The 20440-nt window shown below is 52.1% G+C and overlaps 2 protein-coding genes across 5 annotated transcripts in view; both read right to left on the bottom strand.

The window, feature by feature from the left end:
* dnah5l (dynein, axonemal, heavy chain 5 like) overlaps positions 1–14157 on the bottom strand; it is a 29347-nt gene extending 15190 nt beyond the window's left edge. For 2 of the 3 annotated variants that reach the window (XM_068343555.1, XM_068343557.1), the window contains exons 1-43: positions 13719–14157; positions 13550–13656; positions 13226–13414; positions 13075–13146; positions 12909–12998; positions 12274–12345; positions 12030–12131; positions 11310–11496; positions 9997–10162; positions 9832–9925; positions 9607–9705; positions 9135–9535; positions 8954–9059; positions 8753–8848; positions 8542–8637; positions 8279–8452; positions 7994–8083; positions 7749–7904; positions 7541–7680; positions 7227–7378; positions 6946–7153; positions 6765–6852; positions 6525–6648; positions 6272–6447; positions 6038–6130; positions 5860–5963; positions 4685–4781; positions 4524–4604; positions 4187–4441; positions 3948–4097; positions 3702–3820; positions 3498–3634; positions 3254–3416; positions 2631–2742; positions 2417–2545; positions 2099–2298; positions 1690–1843; positions 1502–1612; positions 1240–1395; positions 884–1012; positions 601–816; positions 374–520; positions 126–298 (exon numbers count right to left, since the gene is read on the bottom strand). In XM_068343555.1, coding sequence (XP_068199656.1) covers positions 126–298; positions 374–520; positions 601–816; positions 884–1012; positions 1240–1395; positions 1502–1612; positions 1690–1843; positions 2099–2298; positions 2417–2545; positions 2631–2742; positions 3254–3416; positions 3498–3634; positions 3702–3820; positions 3948–4097; positions 4187–4441; positions 4524–4604; positions 4685–4781; positions 5860–5963; positions 6038–6130; positions 6272–6447; positions 6525–6648; positions 6765–6852; positions 6946–7153; positions 7227–7378; positions 7541–7680; positions 7749–7904; positions 7994–8083; positions 8279–8452; positions 8542–8637; positions 8753–8848; positions 8954–9059; positions 9135–9535; positions 9607–9705; positions 9832–9925; positions 9997–10162; positions 11310–11496; positions 12030–12131; positions 12274–12345; positions 12909–12998; positions 13075–13146; positions 13226–13414; positions 13550–13656; positions 13719–13866 — 6059 coding nt within the window. In that variant the 5' untranslated portion in view covers positions 13867–14157. The remainder of the gene's footprint in view (positions 1–125; positions 299–373; positions 521–600; positions 817–883; positions 1013–1239; positions 1396–1501; positions 1613–1689; positions 1844–2098; positions 2299–2416; positions 2546–2630; positions 2743–3253; positions 3417–3497; positions 3635–3701; positions 3821–3947; positions 4098–4186; positions 4442–4523; positions 4605–4684; positions 4782–5859; positions 5964–6037; positions 6131–6271; positions 6448–6524; positions 6649–6764; positions 6853–6945; positions 7154–7226; positions 7379–7540; positions 7681–7748; positions 7905–7993; positions 8084–8278; positions 8453–8541; positions 8638–8752; positions 8849–8953; positions 9060–9134; positions 9536–9606; positions 9706–9831; positions 9926–9996; positions 10163–11309; positions 11497–12029; positions 12132–12273; positions 12346–12908; positions 12999–13074; positions 13147–13225; positions 13415–13549; positions 13657–13718) is intronic. The other variant, XM_068343556.1, reaches the window with a different exon arrangement.
* A 1888-nt stretch (positions 14158–16045) lies between these two features.
* On the bottom strand, positions 16046–19034 carry hus1 (HUS1 checkpoint clamp component). Of its 2 annotated transcripts, none has more exons than XM_068304066.1 (8): positions 18799–18934; positions 18518–18645; positions 18269–18445; positions 17416–17523; positions 17253–17327; positions 17083–17182; positions 16870–17004; positions 16046–16803 (listed from the first exon to the last, which is right to left on the bottom strand). In XM_068304066.1, exons 2-8 carry the CDS (start codon positions 18536–18538, stop codon positions 16721–16723), a joined length of 699 nt encoding a protein of 232 aa, XP_068160167.1. In that variant the 5' UTR covers positions 18539–18645; positions 18799–18934; the 3' UTR covers positions 16046–16720. The 2 variants fall into 2 exon arrangements, with proteins under 2 accessions (XP_068160167.1, XP_068160166.1); XM_068304065.1 differs by having other exon boundaries at positions 16048–16803; positions 18899–19034.
* Positions 19035–20440: the final 1406 nt, after the last annotated feature.

Here is a 20440-nt window from a genome sequence, read left to right as displayed (position 1 = left end):
TATTAGCTGTAGGGTCTTGCATGCATGTCGAGGGCCTACCTGTCCATCAGCTGTAGGGTTTTGGTTGTGTCGGGGGACTACCTGTCCATCAGCTATAGAGTCTTGCCTGCATGTCGGGGGCCTACCTGTCGGTCAGTGGGGTGATGACCAGTCGGTCAGTACACCCCAGGTATTCGTTGCAGTAGCTGAACTCCACGTCGGTGATCTGGATGACACATCTGTCCGTTTCCTCCAGGAAGTAAAACCGGGACTGTTTCTGCCATTCAAAGTCGGAAGCGGATCGAACATTCAGACGCACCTGAAGGGGAACCCAACACTGTAAAACACCGACCTGTGTCGAACTGTTCCTCTACCCATCGGTACGTCCACCCACCAGCTCGTCAAAGATGTCCCTCTGGTGGACGTGGATGGTGATGAGCGTCTCGTACATGGTCCTCTCGTTTCTGCTCAGGTCCCTGGTCGTCATGTCAATCAGCTCATTCAGAAGGTCCAGGAACTTCTGATTGGTTGACTGCATGATCTGTCACCAATCAGACAGGGGACAATGAGTACAATGAAGGACTCCTTACCACTCTGTTCCTACTTTCAAAATAAAAGTACCTTCTTGTCAGATTTGCTGTGGACCAGCGCATCTTCTGCGTCTCTGGTCCAGATCATCTGGATGCCTAGTAGGCCGACCTGAGCTGGAAAGGCAGCCTGGAACTCCAGGAGCTTCATACCCGGGTCGCTGATCGCCATGTAGGCCTGACGGATGATGCTATGGAGGGTCTGCCTTACCCCTTCTAGCAGCTGACCTAGCCAAACCTCCACGTTCCCCTGGAAGACAGATCTAGACAGTACAGCTTTGACCTTCAGAGACATTGGACTCCTCTATGATCTGTACCTGTGCCAGGACCGGTTGGTGCAGGTCCACGTTTTCCCCCTCCTGCGACTGGAAACTGAGGATCTGGTCGTACAGTTTGTCGTTGAAGACGACTCGGTTGACGTTGTCAAACAAGCTTAGAAGATGAGCCTGAGAGACGGAGACATTCGGAAAGGACTTCAACCACACAGAAGACAAGTTCAGGAGAGACCAGGCCCGAGTTGGGTCACCCCAGAACCAAAGGTGTCAGCAGGACAACAGGTAAACCGATGTCAAGGTTCAAGCTAGCAAACTACTGCTAATCTAGGTCTAGGCACAAGACCTGAATCTAAGACCCAGTTACGTAAACAGACATTAGATCGGTACAGGTATGTCACCTGTATCGTGTGTGAGTCCGAGGCCTGGCCCAGAATCTCCAGCAGGGCGGGATCCGACACAAAGAAAAACCGTGGAAAGACCAAACGCTTCTTCTCCAGGTAACCGGAAAGAGACTTCTGACAGAGCTCCAGCTGCTCCAGGAGGTGGGGCAGCAACTGGAGGAGGAGGAACAAGGATTCAAGAAAGACTCCTGGCGATCGGTTTCACGATGAACTACCAGGACAGGGTGTGGCATTGCTCGGGCGGTGGTGGCGGCGTCACCTGGCTGAGCGTCTCGTCTCCAACGCAGCACTGCACCACATTGGGAAGCTCGTGGGCTCGCTGCATGATCCTTTGCCAGGATTTGTCTATGTTATGGAAACGCTTGGCCTCCTGAACAGATGAAGGAACAGTTCACCCAAAATGATTCCCTCCATACTAACTTCTCTGATAATTGGTGGTAAGATGACCTGAGGCAGCTGCTTAGCAATGTCTCCGCCCACAAACACCGCCTCCAGGTAGATCCAGAGGTTTTGAACTGACAACCATTTCTCGATAATCTCTGAGGTGTTGGAGAGTTTCTGGACCCACAGCTGGATGGTGGGCTTGAAGGGAGCGTTGTACCTGCAGGAGGAGCCAACAACGCTCCATCAGCCGTTTGTTATAGTTAGGGTTGGGGTCAGAGTTAGGGTTAGGATTAGAGTCCGAGTTCCAGTTAGAGTTTGAGTTCAAGTTAGAGTAGGGGTTAGAGTTAGGGTTAGAATTAGGCGGTTGGGGTTAGGTTTAGGGTTCGGGCTCAAATTCCCAAACTCTTTCTCTTCGATCCATTTTGTTCCTATTCTTCTTCCCCCACCAAACCTCCTGCCGTCGTACCCCTACCTGTTGCTCAGGAGCGACGTCAAGACCATCAGACTGTCCTCCATCATGGAGATCTTCTCTGCTGTTTCGGCTCCTCTCAGCAGCAGTTCTCCTCTGGTCCTGAAGGTGGCAAAGCTGAGCGTCTGGCCGCTCCACTCGGCCACCACGTCTTTCAGCTTGGCCTCGATGTCCCGCTCCTTCACCGCACTGATGCAAATATCCTGTTGTCAACAGGAAATCAGGAATTTAACCCCTTCTGATCCAGAAGCAGATGAGATTCCAACTGGAACCAGCTTCAGGATTTGGGGTGGTTGTGAAACCAGTTCCCAGCGCCGGTACCTCGATGTCCTCTTTGTACTTCAGCAGCGGAGCTTCCATGATGTTCCTGAGGGAGAAGCTCTCTGAGTCCACCTGGAAGCTGTGTCCGGTCAGCTCGCTGAGACGTGTCCAGTGTCGCTGCAGCATGGCCTGGGGGTCAGGACCAAGACCAGTGACCTCATGAAGGTCTCCTACATACCCTACTTTAAAGTTCAAACTTGGGGATAAGTCTGACCTTGTTGGCCATCATGTGGAGCAGTGGGCAGGTCTCATTGAAGTCATCGATGGTTTTCTTCAGATCTCTGAACGCTTGCCACTCCTTGAGTGCCTTTGGAAGCTTCCTGATCCTGGAAACACAAAGTGGACTTTTAGATTGTAAAGCCCTTTGAGACATTCTTTGTGAATCTGGGCTATATAAGAATAAATAAACTTGAAACTAGTTTAACTTTATATCATCAAAACAAGATCTCAGATGGATCATCATCATCACCATCACCAGGAGCACAACAACCAGTAGAGGTCCAGATCATTGTGCTACGAGTTGGAGACCCAATTATGTACCAGGCAGTGACCAAGGGAACCAGTGGTGGTTGGGCAGTGGAAAGAACTCAAATGAAACATCCTGGGCAGACTCTGCAAAGACTCTAGAAAGACTTCTAGAAGTGGCAAAGCTCTAGATTTGGTGCAACCAGTGGATCCAATGACTCCAGTGTCTCGCTGAACCTTCAGGGCACCTCCCTTTGGAGGTTCTCTAGAAATTGGGAACAGATCTTAGGTAAACCCAGAACTTTCTGGAGCGATCTAGACTTCGACCCTGGATGACGATTTCCACATCTCAGAATCCTCTTCCTGCTTCACCTATTCTGGAAGTCCAGAAGTTCTGTGTTGATCTTCTCGATGTTGAGGTCGGCCCACAGGATGTCGTAGTAGCCAGCCACGTTGTCGATCACAGAGTTGTACAGACCGTAGAGTTTGGACAACAGGGTGAGTTCCCTCTTGATCCTCTGCAGCTCCGGATACTCTGGAGGATTAGCACTAGTTAGCATAGCATTAGTTACCATTAACAGTAACGGAGGAGGCAGAGTCCATGAGCGCGTCGTACCGTTAACAGGAAGTCCAAACAGCTCCTCTCCTCCTGAGTAGGTGACGTATTTCCTCCACAGCTGGTCAAACTCCGCCTGGAAGCTCTGCAGACGCTCGCTGGCCTCGGCGGGGGCGACGCCCTCCACACCTGGACCCCTGCAGGTGTGTCAGGTTGACTCGTCTGTTTTTTTAGACACCAGTGGGACTGGGGTCGGCGTCCTACCTGTGGTCGTACTCGGTGTAGAAGCTCTGAACGTGTTTCTGGAAGGTCTGCACCGACGTCAGCAGGTCCGCCTTCATGGTGGGCTGGATCTTCACCAGCGTGTTCTGGTTCTGCACCACCTGGACCCAAACCAATGACTGGTCTCAGGGGTGCAAGGTTGGGCGACCACCTCAGATGAGGTGCTAACGTGCTAACACTGCTAGATCAGCGGTGTTCCTGACTTCCTGGTGGGCGGGGCCATCTCACCAGAGCGTTGAGGTTCTTCCAGGCATAGGTCAGGCCGTCCACGCGCTCCGCGTTCCCGTCGTTGAAGAGGAGCTCGTGTTTGTTGAGCAGGGCGAAGGATTCCTCCACCGGCCCGATGGTGAAGTCGATCCGAACCTCCGCCTCCCGAACCTCAAGCGGGGAAACGGCGAGGAAGGAAACGCATAAACAAGACAACAAGCAGGAGGAAACGGGTATGAATGATTCTGTCCAATCAGAACCTCTCTGAGCGCCGCCATGGCTCCTCGGACGTCCTCCAGGTCTGTGATTGGACGCTGCAGCAGCTTCGTCTGCCCATCCACAAATGAGAAGATGGCGTCCATGTCAGCTGACGCCCGGCGGTTGAGGGCGGAGCCAAACGCTCGCTTCCACACGCGACACTCCTGGGTGAGCGCCAGCTTCAGCTGCTCGGTGTCGAAGACCACCGGACCCACGGTGAAGAACGTTGGCAGCTCCTGGATCTGCACCTCCATCTTCTGAAGCAGCAGCAAGGCATTGTGGGTAAGACAGCGTCAGCAGGGTTACTTCCTGGTGTGGTCATGTGATTGACGGACTCACGGAGTAGAAGGAGATCTGAGAGCTGAACTCAGTGAGCGACGGGTCAGACTGCAGGAAGGTCTGGACCTGCTCCTCTGGGTCCTACACACAACCTGTTAGTGCAGGTCAACAACAACAACAACAAACAAACAAACAACAACAAACAACAACAAACAACACACCTGGATCCACAGAGCAGAGAAGTGAGAGAGGGAGGTCAGAGTTTCAGCGGCCTGAGGCCTCAGAGACGACACGATGGAGCTGAGCTGGATCACCAACCTGCATCATCATCATCATCACCATCATCACCATCACCATCATCATCATCATCACCATCATCATTATCACCATCATCATCATCATCACCATCATCACCATCACCATCATCATCATCACCATCATCATCATAACCATCATCATCACCATCATCATCATCACCATCATCATCACCATCATCATCATCACCATCATCACCATCACCATCATCATCATCACCATCACCATCATCACCATCACCATCATCACCATCATCATCATCACCATCATCATCACCATCATCATCATCATCATCACCATCATCACCATCATCATCACCATCATCACCATCATCATAACCATCATCATCACCATCATCACCATCATCACCATCATCATCACCATCATCACCATCATCATCATAATCATCACCATCATCACCATCATCATCATAATCATCACCATCATCACCATCATCATCATCACCATCACCATCATCACCATCACCATCATCACCATAATCATCATCATCACCATCATCACCATCACCATCATCACCATCATCACCATCACCATCACCATCATCACCATCATCACCATCATCATCATAATCATCATCATCACCATCATCACCATCATCATAACCATCATCATCACCATCATCACCATCATCACCATCATCATCACCATCATCACCATCATCATCATAATCATCACCATCATCACCATCATCATCATAATCATCACCATCATCACCATCATCATCATCACCATCACCATCATCACCATCATCACCATCACCATCATCATCATCACCATCATCACCATCATCATCATAATCATCATCATCACCATCATCACCATCACCATCATCACCATCATCACCATCACCATCACCATCATCACCATCATCACCATCATCATCATCACCATCATCACCATCATCATCACCATCATCACCATCATATTGATTTCATCCTCTAACTTCTGGACTACCGTCTACACTGATTGGATAGTAATGACATGATGACATCATCAGACCCAGCCCACATTGGGGTGATCAGAGTGGGCGGGTCTGACCCCTGACCCCCGGTCCACTGACTTGCTGATGTCTTTGTGTTCGGCCAGCTGCCGGTCCAGAGGCCGGAGCACCGGCGGCTTCACCGGGACGTCGTCTCCGGCGTCCCGAACCGCAGCCTGCTCTACCTGGTGGAGGAAACGCTGCAACATGATTGGCTATCTGGTGGGACGGTGGGCGGGGCCACAGGAGAGGGCGTTACCTGCTGCTGCTTGTACTGCAGGTGAGCGTAGGTCCACAGGGGGACGTCTTTAGTCGCTGATAAGACCACGCCCACCAGCTTATTCACCGCCACCTGGAAGGTAGAAACAGGATGTAGACGCCCCAGAATAACAGTCATCCTTTCAAAATAAAAGCATCAGCCTTTAACACTCAAATGAAACATTAAAGGTCATCACTATGGAAACAGGAAGTTGAATCATTTGAGCTGGGGAACCTGGATGTCGTCCAGGCTGGGCGTCAGGACGATGTTGGGGATGGAGAGATGGATGGAGGAGAGGAGCAGAGGAGGAGCAGCTGATTGGCTGCTGCTGGAGGAGGAGGAGGAGGGGCGGGGCTGGTATTTGGAGATGAAGAGTCTCCTCCTCAGGGCCTCCAGAGAGGACCTGGTGGCTGATGGGAAAACAGGAAGTGAGATGGAGGGAGTGAGCAGGGATGATGGAGGAGAGGGAGGAGGGGAGGAGGCGGACCTTTGACCAGAGCCTCGGTGTTCCGCTGACACAGCTGACCAATCAGGTTGTAGAACCGACAAGGAAGACACGCCTGACAGCGAGTCTTCTGTTTGGAGTCCGGGTGGAGGCACTGGAACGACCCCTGGGGGGGGACGCAAACACCGTGTGTGTGTGTGTGTGTGTGTGTGTGTGTGTGTGTGTGTGTGTGTGTGTGTGTGTGTGTGTGTGTGTGTGTGTGTGTGTGTGTGTGTGTGTTACCTCCAGGTTCACCGTGTCCGTCGTCTTCATCTTCCTCTTCATCTCTTCAATCAGCTCAAACACACACCTCTCTACCTGCTGACTCTGCCTACACACACACACACACACACACACACACACACACACACAGTTACCGTCCCTGTCCAATCGGACCTGTTTGCCACTGCGTCACCATGGTTACCAGCTGAGGGTGGCGGCGGCCTGCTGCACGCGTGCGTCCGTCTGCAGGAGGAGGTCCTGGGGGAGGGTGGGCGTGGCCTCGCTCAGGACCAGCAGGCAGCAGGAGGTGGTGGCGTGGAGGAGGCGGCCGATGCGACACTCCAGCAGGTCGGCCGCGACCTTTGACACCTGGTCCAGATCCCTGAGGGCCTCATAGACGCCGTCCAGGACTGGGGGGGGGGGGTGATCATTATTGAACACAGAGACGATCGATTGATCGGTGGGGGGGCGGGGTCTGCCTACATGGGTCCGTGTGCAGAGCGGTCCAGGACAGCGTGGTGACCCCCGGGGACAGCGCCACCTCCACCCTCCTGACGTAGGGCTGCATCAGAGGGACGAGGGGGGGCGGGATCCTTGAGACCGCTGAGCTGTAGTCCTGGAGGAGGTCCTGGAGCCTGGAGCAGAGAGAGGATGGGGGGATCAAACGGCGTTAGCAGGGATGCTAACGCTTGTTGCTCATCAATATGCAGATGACGGCGTGTTTTACATCAGATGCTGATGTAAAACGCCCCGCCCCCTTAACATGCTACAAGCTAAGCTAAGTGAAGTGGTGTCACCTCTTGTGCAGAGCTTTGAGCTGAACCTCTCTGGAGCTCATCTTCAGGATGACCTTTGGCACCGTCAGGCCCAGTCGGGTCATCCAGCGGCCCTCCTGGAGCACCTCCAGCACCGCCGGGTCCAGGTTCACCAGGACCTCCTGGGGGAGGGGGGGCAGCTTTAAAACCACCCGTCTTAAACCAATCTGAACCCACAATCCACCGTCACCTTGCAGTTCTCGGGTCGGACCAGCAGGGCGGCGTTCAGGCAGGGTGGCACCCTCTCCGCCGCCTGACTCCACCCCCTCAGGTGCATCAGCTCGTACTGCAGCAGCGCCGCGGCTAGCTCGTTGTAGCTCCGGATAGCTTTGGTCATCTCTGGCCCCTGTCGGTCAGTGAGGACATATTGATCGGGAATCAGACGATCGATTGATCGGTAATCAGACGATCGATCGGGTGACATCACAGCGGCACCTTGAGGACATCAAGCTTCTTCTTCAGAGTCAACATGGGGGCTTCGATCTTCCTGAAGAGCTGACGACACCAGAGGATCCGCCCCGCGACCTGGGAGGAGGCGGAGACTCAATCAGGTAGGTTATTGACAGGATATTGATTTCTTATCGGTAAACAGGCGAATCAAGAACGAAAACAGTGTTTGGTAAACCTGGATTTATAGACCTCGCCCCCTGAATAAACCTGATCTTTTACCCAAGATGAAACAATTACTCCCTGACCCAGGGGGGCGCGTCGGGGTCCTACCGGGGGCAGGTTGCGTCCCATAGGGGGCTGGTCTCTCTGACGCTGGTAGGTCCTCCTCAGCTGGTCCAGGTCCCGGCTGTAGCGCTGCACCAGCAGCAGGTAGGACCGCCTCAGGTCCAGACGCGCCCCTGGACCAGCCTCAAACAGCGCCAGCAGCCCCAGCATCCGGTCCGTCTGGAGACACACAGGATGCTGACACCCGGTCCAGATCACACAGTGTCAGGAACGGGTCAGGACCGGGTCAGAACCGGGTCAGAACTCACTGTGAGAGACTGTTGGAACCAGAAGTCCAGCAGAGCCTGGAGGGACTGGAACAAACCCTGAACCTGGACCTGGAAGTCTCGGTAGTCACTGTCGAACTGACACACACACACACACACACACACACACACACACACACACACACACACACACACATTCTTGTATAACCCATCCTATGAGCCCACTTGTCCTATTTGTCGCTAGTGGGTCCACCTCCAGTTTGCGGTGATCCAGGATGTCGTAGGTTCTGGACCTGGTGGTGGAGACGATGGTCTGGTAGCGGACACAAATCTTATCCACGCCCTCCACCTGGAATGAAGCTTCGCCTCAAATAACCAGTCATCTTCATCATCTTCATCATCTTCATCATCATCATCATCACCATCATCACCATCATCACCAGGCTCCTCCCACCTTCATGTGTTGAAGAGCAGCCAGGCTCTCCAGAGAAGACGCCATATCAGCAATCTTCTCCAGGCGGCGACAGAAGGCGTCGAACTTTCCAAAGATGTAGTTCTCACTGGGAGGGGTGGGGTCAGAGGTCAGAGGTCAAAGGTCGGGATGAACAGTGGGCGCAGCCTTAGCGGTGGCGTACCTGAAGTCAAATTGTCTGCTCTTGGGGTTTTCTCTCAGCTGGTCTTTGACGCTCTGGAAGCTCCTCTGATACTCCAGGTTCAGCTGACGACAGTCAGAGATCCGGTCCTGCAGCACCAGCCTGACACACACACACACACACACACACACACACACACACACACACTCTTGTATTATGACACACATGCTCCCATCAGGTCCGCTGGCCCCGCCCTGCCACCTGCTGAGGTCCCACACGCGGGCCACGCCCCTCATCAGGTAGCTCCTGCAGGTGCTGATCATCTGGTTGGTGACCTTCAGCAGCAGGGAGGTCATCCGCTCTGAGGTGTGGTAGTACTGGGACACGGTGTGGATCATCCTGATGCTGCTCATCAGGCTGGGGATGTGCTCCAGGATGCTGGTCTGTCGGGGACAGGAAGTGGTTCTGGTTGCAGTTCTGGTTCTGGTGAGAACAGAGTGAATCTGGTTCCTACCGGGGTGCACTCCCCCAGCGGGCCCAGGAACCTGTCCAGGGTGTGGAGGTACTTCACGTTGTCCTTGGCCTCGTTCGCCACCACGGTGACGTCTGCATCCTGTTGGAATTTCAAAATAAGGTTCTGTGAATGTTTCCACTTTAAACCGACAATGTGCTAACTTAGCATTGGGCTATGCTAAGGCTCAAGCTATGCTAGCTCAGCCCCAACGTGAGTCCTCCTGACCAGTTCCCTCCAGGTTCGTAGGGTCCGGGACTTGGTGACCTGCAGAACTCCCAGAGTCCTTTTCACCAGGGGACGCTTCAGCTCCTCCACCAGACTGGGACATGGAGACCACGTGTTACTGGTGACCACTGGTTACTCGTGACTCACCTGGGCGGAGCAGCCTACCTGTTGAAGGTGAACATGCGTCTCTTCCAGTGCTCCAGCTCCGCTGATGGTCCCACGTCGTCCGCCTCCTTCCTCAACTGTTCATTCTCCGTCAGCACCTGCTTGATCTGATTGGTCCACACAGAGACCACGCCCTCCAGACGCTCCACCAGCTCGTGGTTGTTCGCTGTGTTCAGAGACATAGGTGCTGATGTTGGTGGCCCCAAACCAGACCAGAGTCCTGTCCCATGAAGCTGGATTAACCTAGTCAGGCTTCCTCTTCCTTATCTGGCTTCACTTACCCAGACATCCACCCTCCAGATTTTCGGTCCCATAAAGCCGGCTATCAACTCAATCCAGACTTGTCCACTCTAGATCTGTGTGCGCTCACATTAAAAGGGTGGAGTTTGCTGCATGCGACCAATCACAAACATGCAACAAACCGGCCCGAGACGCATATTTCACAACGGAGGAGCAAACAATAATAATTAATAATACGATCAATACAAATCAATAATCCAGGCAAAAAGCAACACAGCTGCAGCTGCCAAACGGAGCAAGGATCTCTGGGAAAACATGGCCGACTGCGTCAATGAGGAAGTTAGTGCCATTATAATATTACTGCCCCACTATGATGCACTTGTGTATCTGACTACAGTAACATGTGTGTGTTCATACATGTGTGTGTGAACCACATGTTTGGTTATGACATGTGATCGTAGCCCCGTGACTTTATGAACAGCTCTACGTACTGTGTTCTTCACAGGTTTTCAGCATCGCCAGCAGAATACATTAAAGTACCGATCAATCAATCAATCAATCAATCAATCCATGATTTACTGAAACAAATCATTGATCAATGACATTCTATATGTGTGTTGCTTGTAACCCGTCCAACGAGGGATTTCAGGACATCATAATAATGACCAACATCACTCAGAAATATATTAACTGTGTCAAAGACCCTCAGGTCAATGCACACTGTGGGGGGCTGTCAGCGTGGGGTTGGGGTGCGTTCCATTCCTGATGTTCTCAGGGAACGGACGGCCCGTTTTCAGGAGAACTGATTGGTCAGTAGGTGGGGCTGTTCTACCTGCTGAGCTCTGATTGGTCAGTAGGTGGGGCTGTTACACCTGCTGAGCTCTTACCCTGAACTTATCCTGCTCTGGAGCAGGTTAGGTGTTTACCATAGGTTACCGTGACAACGTAGCCCGATAGGAAGTCAGCCACCTTCATGGTACCGAAAAGCCAGGGTTAAGCCTGAAGTTATCTGGCTAAGCCGTAATCCAGCTTCATGGTACAGACCTCTGGAGGTGTAGGAGGTGACGTCTTACCGGCCGCTGTGTAGTCAGCAGGGCAGCTCAGCTGGTCCATGGCCTCGGGGAGGTCCACCTCCTGCAGGCGGAACTTCCTGTCAATGGAGACTCTGGCGGTGTTCAGACCCACCACAAACTGGTCCACTGACGACAGGAAGGACTGGACGTCTGGACTGGAAAGGCCGTCCTCCACCAACCCCCACCGCTGGACGCAGAAGACTGAGTCAATCAGGTTCTATACCTGTTTCCACTAGACACGCTCTGATTGGCTGTGACATCATCAGGTTCCCAAGCACCTCAACTAATGCCTGTGTGGTTCAGAGACTTCATGGACATCTGGACCGTTTCACCGCGTGAACCTGGACTGTTTCACTGTGTGAACCTGGACTGTTTCACTGTGTGAACCTGGACTGTTTCACTGTGTGAACCTGGACTGTTTCACTGTGTGAACCTGGACTGTTTCACTGTGTGAACCTGGACTGTTTCACTGTGTGAACCTGGACTGTTTCACTGTGTGAACCTGGACTGTTTCACTGTGTGAACCTGGACTGTTTCACTGTGTGAACCTGGACTGTTTCACTGTGTGAACCTGGACTGTTTCACTGTGTGAACCTGGACTGTTTCACTGTGTGAACCTGGACTGTTTCACTGTGTGAACCTGGACTGTTTCACTGTGTGAACCTGGACTGTTTCACTGTGTGAACCTGGACTGTTTCACTGTGTGAACCTGGACTGTACCTGCTGCGACCTGAGGACCGGTACCATGACGTGAGCCAGCAGAGTCTCCACGCTGTTCAGGACGCCGCCATCGCTGCAGTCCAACATGCCGAAGTTGACTTCCTGTAAACACAGCAGCTGCATCACCTACACAGGTATCGCTGGGGGGGGCGTGGTACCAGCTGGTCCCGCCCACGTGGTACCAGCTGGACCCGCCCACAGGTCCATCCGCCAGGTCTGGACCTGGCGGGATGGGGTCTCAGACCTGCTGGACGTTGGCGGTGGTGATGGACTTGTCCGACGTCCTCAGGAAGAACAGACACTTCCCCAGGAGAGGCTGAGGAACAGAAGAACCAGGATCAGAAGCAAAACCATCATCCAGGTCTCCTGGACCCTGTGGTCCAGGTCCAGGTCCTGGTCCCATCCTGGACCACAACAGAGTTCAGAACCGGAGCAGATCATTTGGTGTGGGTTACAGGAGTCCTGTCCCAAAGGGGGTTCTGGGGGAGGCTAATGGTGCTACTGGATCCAGGCTAACTTTAGCTAAAGCTGTTTGTATCACCAACCACACAGAACCCACAGCAACGCCACCGACCCGTTACCGTCTGACGTGGGGTCGTATTGTTCTGGGTTGAAACGAATCTGGGACAACACCGTCGTCCTGGAAACCAGTTTGAACTGTTGAACCCCAGAGCTGAGGATGCTGGGAAAAAAAATGGTCCTAATGCACCGACGACAGGGCAACGAAGAGCCGTGTTCTCGTTAGCTTCAGCTAACTTTAACTTTACAAACCAAACCAACCAATGGAGTGAAACCAAAAACCCAACAACCAAAAACAACTAAATCGTTAGCGGTAAGTCGTTAGCAGTTAGCGGTAAGTCGTTAGCGGTTGAGACCTACCTCGGCGCTTCCTGTGGTGATGAAGAGTTTCCTCTGAGCCGCCGCCGACGTGGTCACGTCCACAAACGAGGACTGAGTGGAGGAGGGATTCTGGAGTGAAACGTCAAACGTCAGGGAGGAAGATGAGAGGAAGGACGGCGTGATGAAGAGCGATGAAGAGCGATACCTTCATGTTCTGGTAGAAGAAGATCAGCTTCTTGGAACCGTTGGCAGCGAAGAACTCGTTCAGCAGGAAGAACTGGAGAACCAGACATTCAAATCAAAGATGGCCCCCGGGGCCACGCCTCACGGTGGGCGGGGCATTTCTCTGACGTTACCTGGTCGTCTGAGACGAGGGCGTCCTCTACCTCTGCTTCCCTCAGCGTCCCGGCGTCCGCCAACCGGCCAATCAGATACCGGTGTCGGGCGTCCAGCCCCGCCCGCCGCTCCTCCCTCACGGCTCGCGCCTGTTTGGCCATCTCTCTCCTCGCCTCATTGGACAGCAGCGCCACCCGTTTACCTGACACCTGGACCAGAAGCCACAATCAGTTTCCTGATTAGGCCACACCTCTTCTGCTTCGTCCTAAATCCCCCACAATGCAGTTCGCCGTTCAGCCAGGTTCAGTGGCGTGATGCTAGCGGTAGGAGGGGCCTAAACTCACAGAGGTGGCGCCGGTTGTGGGTGGGGCACCGACTGGAGAGGTCAGGTGACTGACGACCTTCAGGTTCCGGCCTCCTATTCGCCGGTGAGCCCTGCTAGCATCTGAAGCTAACAGGAGCAAACAGTCAGCGTGTTGTTTAGTAAACAAACAGGTAAATGTTTCCTGTTACCTTTATGGAGCTGAAGAACATGAAGTCCATCGGCTCCGCCCCCCTCCTCCTCTTCCTCCTGCAGCTCCCGGTCAGGGGGCGGAGCCAGAGGAACACCAGGCACCGAGTCCCCCTGTGGACCCCGATCCGCAGAGTCCGGATCCTCCATCCGGGATGTAGTCAAGGTCCGATGATGATGATGATGATGATGATGATGATGATGGCTTTATTCCAGGAGGAACGCCAACGAGAGGAGGAAAACTAAGAAGAGGAACATTCTGGTCTACCTGTCTCTGGTCTACCTTTCTCTGGTCTACCTGTCTCTGGTCTACCTGTCTCTGGTCTACCTGTCTCTGGTCTACCTGTCTCTGGTCTACCTGTCTCTGGTCTACCTGTCTCTGGTGTTTCAGGAGCTTCAGGTTTGGTTTAAACTCTAAATTTCATTATTTTTACGCAGAAAAAAATGAAGACATTGAATTTGTTCCTTCTGATGATTAATTATAATAGAAACTGGTTCTACTGTCGTCGTCCTTGAGGTGACCTCTGGTGGAACAAACCAATGACTCGGTGGACTTCCTGGTTCTTACCTGTGGATCAGCTCACCTGAAGGGTCCCACAAGCAGAAAAGAATCCTGAAGCAACAACCGACAATGGAACACCGTCAACGCCCCAGAACCCTGTCAGGTGACAACAGCCAGTCCAATCAGAACCGGTCCTGGACCACCAGGGTCACAAACCGGACCAAACCACTGACCTGAGAGATGTCGAGTCTCTGCTGAGGTGACCAGGAGCGAGCGAGGCTCCCACACAATGAGAGAGACCAGGAAGTGACTCCAAACCAGTACCACAGAGGAAAAGTTTGACTGTTACCACGGTAACAGCTGTAGTTACACGGCAACAGGAGGCGTGGACAGACACCAGGAGACGGCGTGTTGACCAGCGTTACCTTTATTTGATCCATACTGGGTTTCTCTCAAACCACCATGAACACACCAGCAGCCTGTGCTGCCTTCAGGTTCCCCGTTAATATGAACACTTGTTCATTCAGCAGGAATTAGTTCAAAAACTCAGGACCACAGAAACAGTAATAATTAACAGATTGGATTGAAAATAATGACGATGACGCCGAACAGTTGAACAAACCTTCACATTCTAGCAGATAAACCTCAGCTTACGGGATAGTAATATGTATAATAATGTTTTATTCTGATTTATTGTACACTAACATGATATTATGTGTTTTTAATGGTTTACTAGTGATTTAATGATTCCAGACGCAAAGTGGAGTAAAACGACGTCAACTTGACTTTTATTTTGAAAACTGACGTATAATCGAGAACAACGGATCTCCAAAGGTTTAGCCGCAGGTGATTTATTTCACGTCTAACGGATTCCCCACGTCACACCTTAAGGAGGAGACTAAGGAACGTTTGTCTCCGCCCCTGATTGGCTGACCCTCATCATGTGACCATGAAAACCACCTCCAGGGTCTAGACCCCATTCCTGGTGTGACACTTTTTACTTGGATCTGGATCAGAGCTCATGGGCTGCAGTTCCCCTCCAGTCCACAGGGCGGCGCTGCAACAACACAAAGAGCATCAGGATGATTGTTGGTTTGGTGGGTGCTGGATCTCAGTCCAGTGTTTGAGTTAATGTCCAGCTGCTTCAGATGGGCGGGGTTAACCTCAAGGACCCCCCCAGAGGTGTTTGGTCAGCTCCAGCACCTTCAGGTGCGACACACAGCTGGTCTCTGATTGGCTGCAGTCACCACACCCAAAGAGGAAACTAATTCAATTTAAATGCATTTGGCGACAGAAAAGACCACGCCCCCAGTTGTGACGTCACCGTTAATCTACGGTTGTCTTCTCTAACAGTGATAGCACAGATTAGAGGTGAACACATTAATAAACGGCGTCTCGGCCGGACATGACGTCATCTAGTGTGTAACAGCTGCAGGTGTCCGAAGTTGAACTTAGTTTAAACACTTTTAGTTTAGCGCCGCGAGCCTCCAGCCTGCTGATCGACCGGAAGTACCAATCGATCGTTCAGATCAAAGACTTCTTGTCTACCAGTAACGAATATACACATCGATGATCGATCCCAAATCGATACGTACCGCTGCTGCTCCCGTTAGGAGACGGGTTGAGCCGCTCCGACTCACAGGAAGTGACGTTTAGGGTCAAAGTTTACTTTAATATCAATTTCCTTTAAATTGACTTTTAAATAATCAAGATACATTTTAACATAATTTTAAATGCAGCTGTCGTAAATATTTAGAAGCTGCGTAAAATCAAGACGAATTTCAACAAAAAAATTTAAAAATATTTTAAGTAATTAATATAATCATAAATATAACATAATTATAAGTGAAAGTTTATCCGTTTTCCTCACTTGTAAAAACTGAATAAGTGAAAACACACCAGAGAAAAACCGGAAGGAGAAAAATACGGCGAGTCCAGAGGGTCAGAAATGAAAGCAACGCGCAAAAATATGTGAGGAGAACCAGACCGTTCAGCACCCGGTTAGGTTAGTACATCTACCGCTGTAACCTTTAATTACAAAGATGATTACCAGGAGTTATTGATCCTTTGACTCCTCCTCCATGGAATAGAATTACGTCATCGAATAATTCTTTCTAATTATTTGTTCTGCGTACTGATCGGACACCACCAGGACCCGGACCCGGACCGGTTCGATGTAGTTTCCTCTCCTGTCCACTAGGTGGAGCCCTAGAGCAGAGTTGTCACCCTCAGGGGATGTCCACCGTAGGGGGGGCGGCAGCAGAGAAGGGACGGGGGGGGGGGGTTCTACTCAGTTTATCCAATCAAAACAACAAACAATAACAAGTGTGACAACAATAAATAAGTAAACAACAACAACAGTGACACAAACAATCTGAACCCCAACGCGACACGTGTCCCGGTTCTGGTCCGGGGGGGGCATCCTGAGGTGCAGCTTCCGACTCCCAGACATCATCACGGGTTCAAATCCATGATGCAGCGTCTCCAGGTGGGGGGCGGAGCCTACGCCACGGCGGGGATGAAGTACTGCAGCGACACGTCATCATGGAGCAGAATCAGGTGGACAACCCGGTCCTGGACCAGATCTGAGGGACAGGAGGACGTCAGACCCAGACCCAGGACCCCCTGTGACCCCCCAGGGCAGGACTTACTGCACATGGCCTTGCTGGGGTTGACCTGCTGCCCCACCAGGAACTGCTGCAGCTTCCTGATGTCCACCCGGGCCTGGGCCATGGCCCCCGGGTCCCGGCTCGGAGACGCCCCGCCCCCCTGGGAGGCGTCACCACCTGCAGGGGGAGGAGGAAGAGGGAGGAGCTAAAAACAACCTATCAGCTCAGGAGGGCGGGACTTGAACACACATTTACCCCAGGGGGGGTTTCCCAGGTCCTTGAAGTGGGTGGTGACAGAAACTAGATCTGTCTCAATCTTCAGGTTCATCTCCCCGTTCAGATTGGCCTCCATCACCTGACAGAGGTCACACAGAGATCAGAGGTCGGAGGTCACATTCAGAGGTCACGTGGGATCAACGTCCTACCAGGAAGTTGGAGAGGTTCTTCATCCTGTCCACCACGTTCTTCATCGTCTTCAGAGGAGGCAGGTAGATGCTCACCTGCAGACAGGAAAAAGCAGGCCCCGCCCCCAAGGTCAGAGGTCAACCTGCACGGGCAGCTCACGACCCTCATGATGACATCACTCACATCGAAGTCTGGCATGTTGGGCTCCTTGAACTCGTGCCAGAGCCTCCGGGGGATGACGTCCACCGGGAGGTCGTGGGTCACGACCCGACTGCAGCTGGACAGGGTGGGCTGGGGGCGGGGCCAGAGCGTCAAGGGACAGGAAGATGGGGCGGGGCCTCAGTCCAGCCGCAAACACCGACCCCGCCCCAACACAACATCACTGAAATAGTACCTCCAGATACGAGCTGCGTGTTGGCGGATGGATACGACATCAGTGAGACCGGATCTCGTTCTTTACCGCGTGTTGGCGGATGGATACGACATCAGTGAGACCGGATCTCGTTCTTTACCGCGTGTTGGCGGATGGATACGACATCGGTGAGACCGGATCTCGTTCTTTACCGCGTGTTGGCGGATGGATACGACATCGGTGAGACCGGATCTCGTTCTTTACCGTGTGTTGGCGGATGGATACGACATCGGTGAGACCGGATCTCGTTCTTTACCGCGTGTTGGCGGATGGATACGACATCGGTGAGACCGGATCTCGTTCTTTACCGCGTGTTGGCGGATGGATACGACATCGGTGAGACCGTATCTCGTTCTTTACCACGTGTTGGCGGATGGATATGACATCAGTGAGACCGTATCTCGTTCTTTACCACGTGTTGGCGGATGGATACGACATCAGTGAGACGTATCTCGTTCTTTACCACGTGTTGGCGGAGGATACGACATCAGTGAGACCGTATCTCGTTCTTTACCACGTGTTGGCGGATGGATACAACACTTTATCGTTATCTCTGTATATTATACGTACTAAACTCATATCTAGAGGAACTACTTTACTACTTTTACTGGGGGGGGGGTTCACCAGTTCGGCGGCGACGGTCAGGCAGGGGCGGAGTTTGCGGGTCAGCTTGACCTTGACGACCTTGGCGTTGTGCAGCGTCCTCAGTGCTCTGGACAGGAGGTCGGGGGTCACCTCCAGACAGATCTCGTTGTCCTCCGCCGACACCCCCTCCATCTGGAACTCATCGAACACGTTGGCCTGCAGGGGGAGGGGGGCGGGGTCAGCGGCGTGAAGGGCCCCACCCTAACCACTCCTGCCCCGCCCCCTCACCTGGGCCAGCTCGCACCACATGCTGACCCCCCCGTTGGTGACTTTACCGGACAGGATGAAGAACAGGTGCTGGGGGGTCAGGCGCAGGACGCAGGTCCTGGTGAGTCTGGAGATGGTGGTGATGACACCTGAGGACGGGGGGAGGAGTTAACGATGAAGAACACGTGAATAAACACGTCTTTAGTAAATAATAAACAATCTCATTTGCATATATTTGATCTGATTTCTCTAAAACTGATTTAAACTTTTTATTTCTTTCACAAAAACTAGAGGAAACTCACGTCTCGCGGGTTAAACTTCCGCCACCGGAACTAGCTCTAGTGGAAGCTAACTGTTAGCATCATCGGTGACGTGACGTCAACAGACGCCGCACGGACTCACGGGTAAAGTGGTTCAGGCACGCGACGTCCACGATCTTCCCACGAAACTTCATCTTCGGTTTGAACCCTGACTTCTCTCCGCGCGCCTCCTGGAGCTTCCGGCGGGACGTTTGGTCCGCGCGCGTCTGCAGTCCGACGGAAACAGCAGCAGCGGCCGAAGCTTCCGGGTCGTAGTGACGTCAGCTTGAAACCACCGATTTAATTCAAGTTTATTCTTTTAGTTTCACATTAAAGTTTATTTCCACTACGAAAACAAATTAATAAATAGATCAACTTGTGGAGTTTCATATCGATTGTTGTTTATTTTCTCTTCATGTTCTGAAAGTATAGTAAGAAAACATCCCGGAAATTATAAATGAGATTCTGACCCGGTAGGGGGTCAGAAATAATGACCGTACTGTGACGTCATCCAGCAGAGCGGTGATTCATTATTGACCATCATTATTACCATCATCAATGAATAAAGTTTTTTTGATTTGTGTGATAAATTTAAATTCAGATAATGATACATTTAAATTCCAAATTGTTGTGACAGAACTTTTAAACGTTTATGTATAAAATAATTTATGCAGATTATAAAGAACATTTTAAATGAATTCTGAGCTGAGGCGTTCATTAATCTCTCCCGTCGTTGTCATGTTGGATTATGGGAAGCATCAGAAACAAAACGCTGACCTAACGTCTGTAGGCCGGCGGCGCCTGAAACTGCTGAGGTCAGCAGGTCGTGATGCATTCTGGTGATGCGTTCACTGCCTCCAAGGCCATCGGACAGGTCAGACCTCCTGGTTCTGGTCCAACGTTGTCTCTGGAGGCCGGCAGGCTGGCTTCTAACGCCACTGGGGGGTCGAACTGTTCCGACCCAAAAGACATCAAGACAAGAACTGGGAGTCCACCTCCTGTAATGATGAGCAGCGACCACCAGGAGGGGGTGCTACACAAATAATCCAACAGAACCCAAAGGAGCCTCTGAGGGACCAGAACCCTCTGCAGGGTCCGCATGTGGAAGTCAATGTACCCACAATGCACAGCAGCAGACCTTCATCCATGGTTAAACTCTCTGAAATTATGTGAATAGTGGTCAGTCCAGGTTCACGCGGTGAAACAGTCCAGGTTCACGCGGTGAAACAGTCCAGGTTCACGCGGTGAAACAGTCCAGGTTCACACGGTGAAACAGTCCAGGTTCACGCGGTGAAACAGTCCAGGTTCACGCGGTGAAACAGTCCAGGTTCACGCGGTGAAACAGTCCAGGTTCACGCGGTGAAACAGTCCAGGTTCACGCAGTGAAACAGTCCAGGTTCACACGGTGAAACAGTCCAGGTTCACGCGGTGAAACAGTCCAGGTTCACGCGGTGAAACAGTCCAGGTTCACACAGTGAAACAGTCCAGGTTCACACAGTGAAACAGTCCAGGTTCACACAGTGAAACAGTCCAGGTTCACACAGTGAAACAGTCCAGGTTCACACAGTGAAACAGTCCAGGTTCACACAGTGAAACAGTCCAGGTTTTGTCATCAAACTTTAATTCCTGATCTTTAACATTTCCA

The sequence above is a fragment of the Antennarius striatus genome, chromosome 20 (genome assembly GCF_040054535.1).
Source record: "Antennarius striatus isolate MH-2024 chromosome 20, ASM4005453v1, whole genome shotgun sequence".
Lineage (NCBI taxonomy): Eukaryota > Metazoa > Chordata > Actinopteri > Lophiiformes > Antennariidae > Antennarius > Antennarius striatus.
This window is presented reverse-complemented; position numbering and strand designations above follow the sequence as displayed.

Coding starts and splice junctions, on each gene's coding strand:
- hus1 (XM_068304065.1), bottom strand. CDS start 18,950: ATGAAGTTTCGTGGGAAGATCGTGGACGTCGCGTGCCTGAACCACTTT. Junction 17,328..17,415: donor CCAACATGCCAGACTTCGAT/GTGAGTGATGTC, acceptor TCCTGTCTGCAG/GTGAGCATCTACCTGCCTCC. Junction 17,005..17,082: donor CCTGGGAAACCCCCCCTGGG/GTAAATGTGTGT, acceptor CTCCCCCTGCAG/GTGGTGACGCCTCCCAGGGG.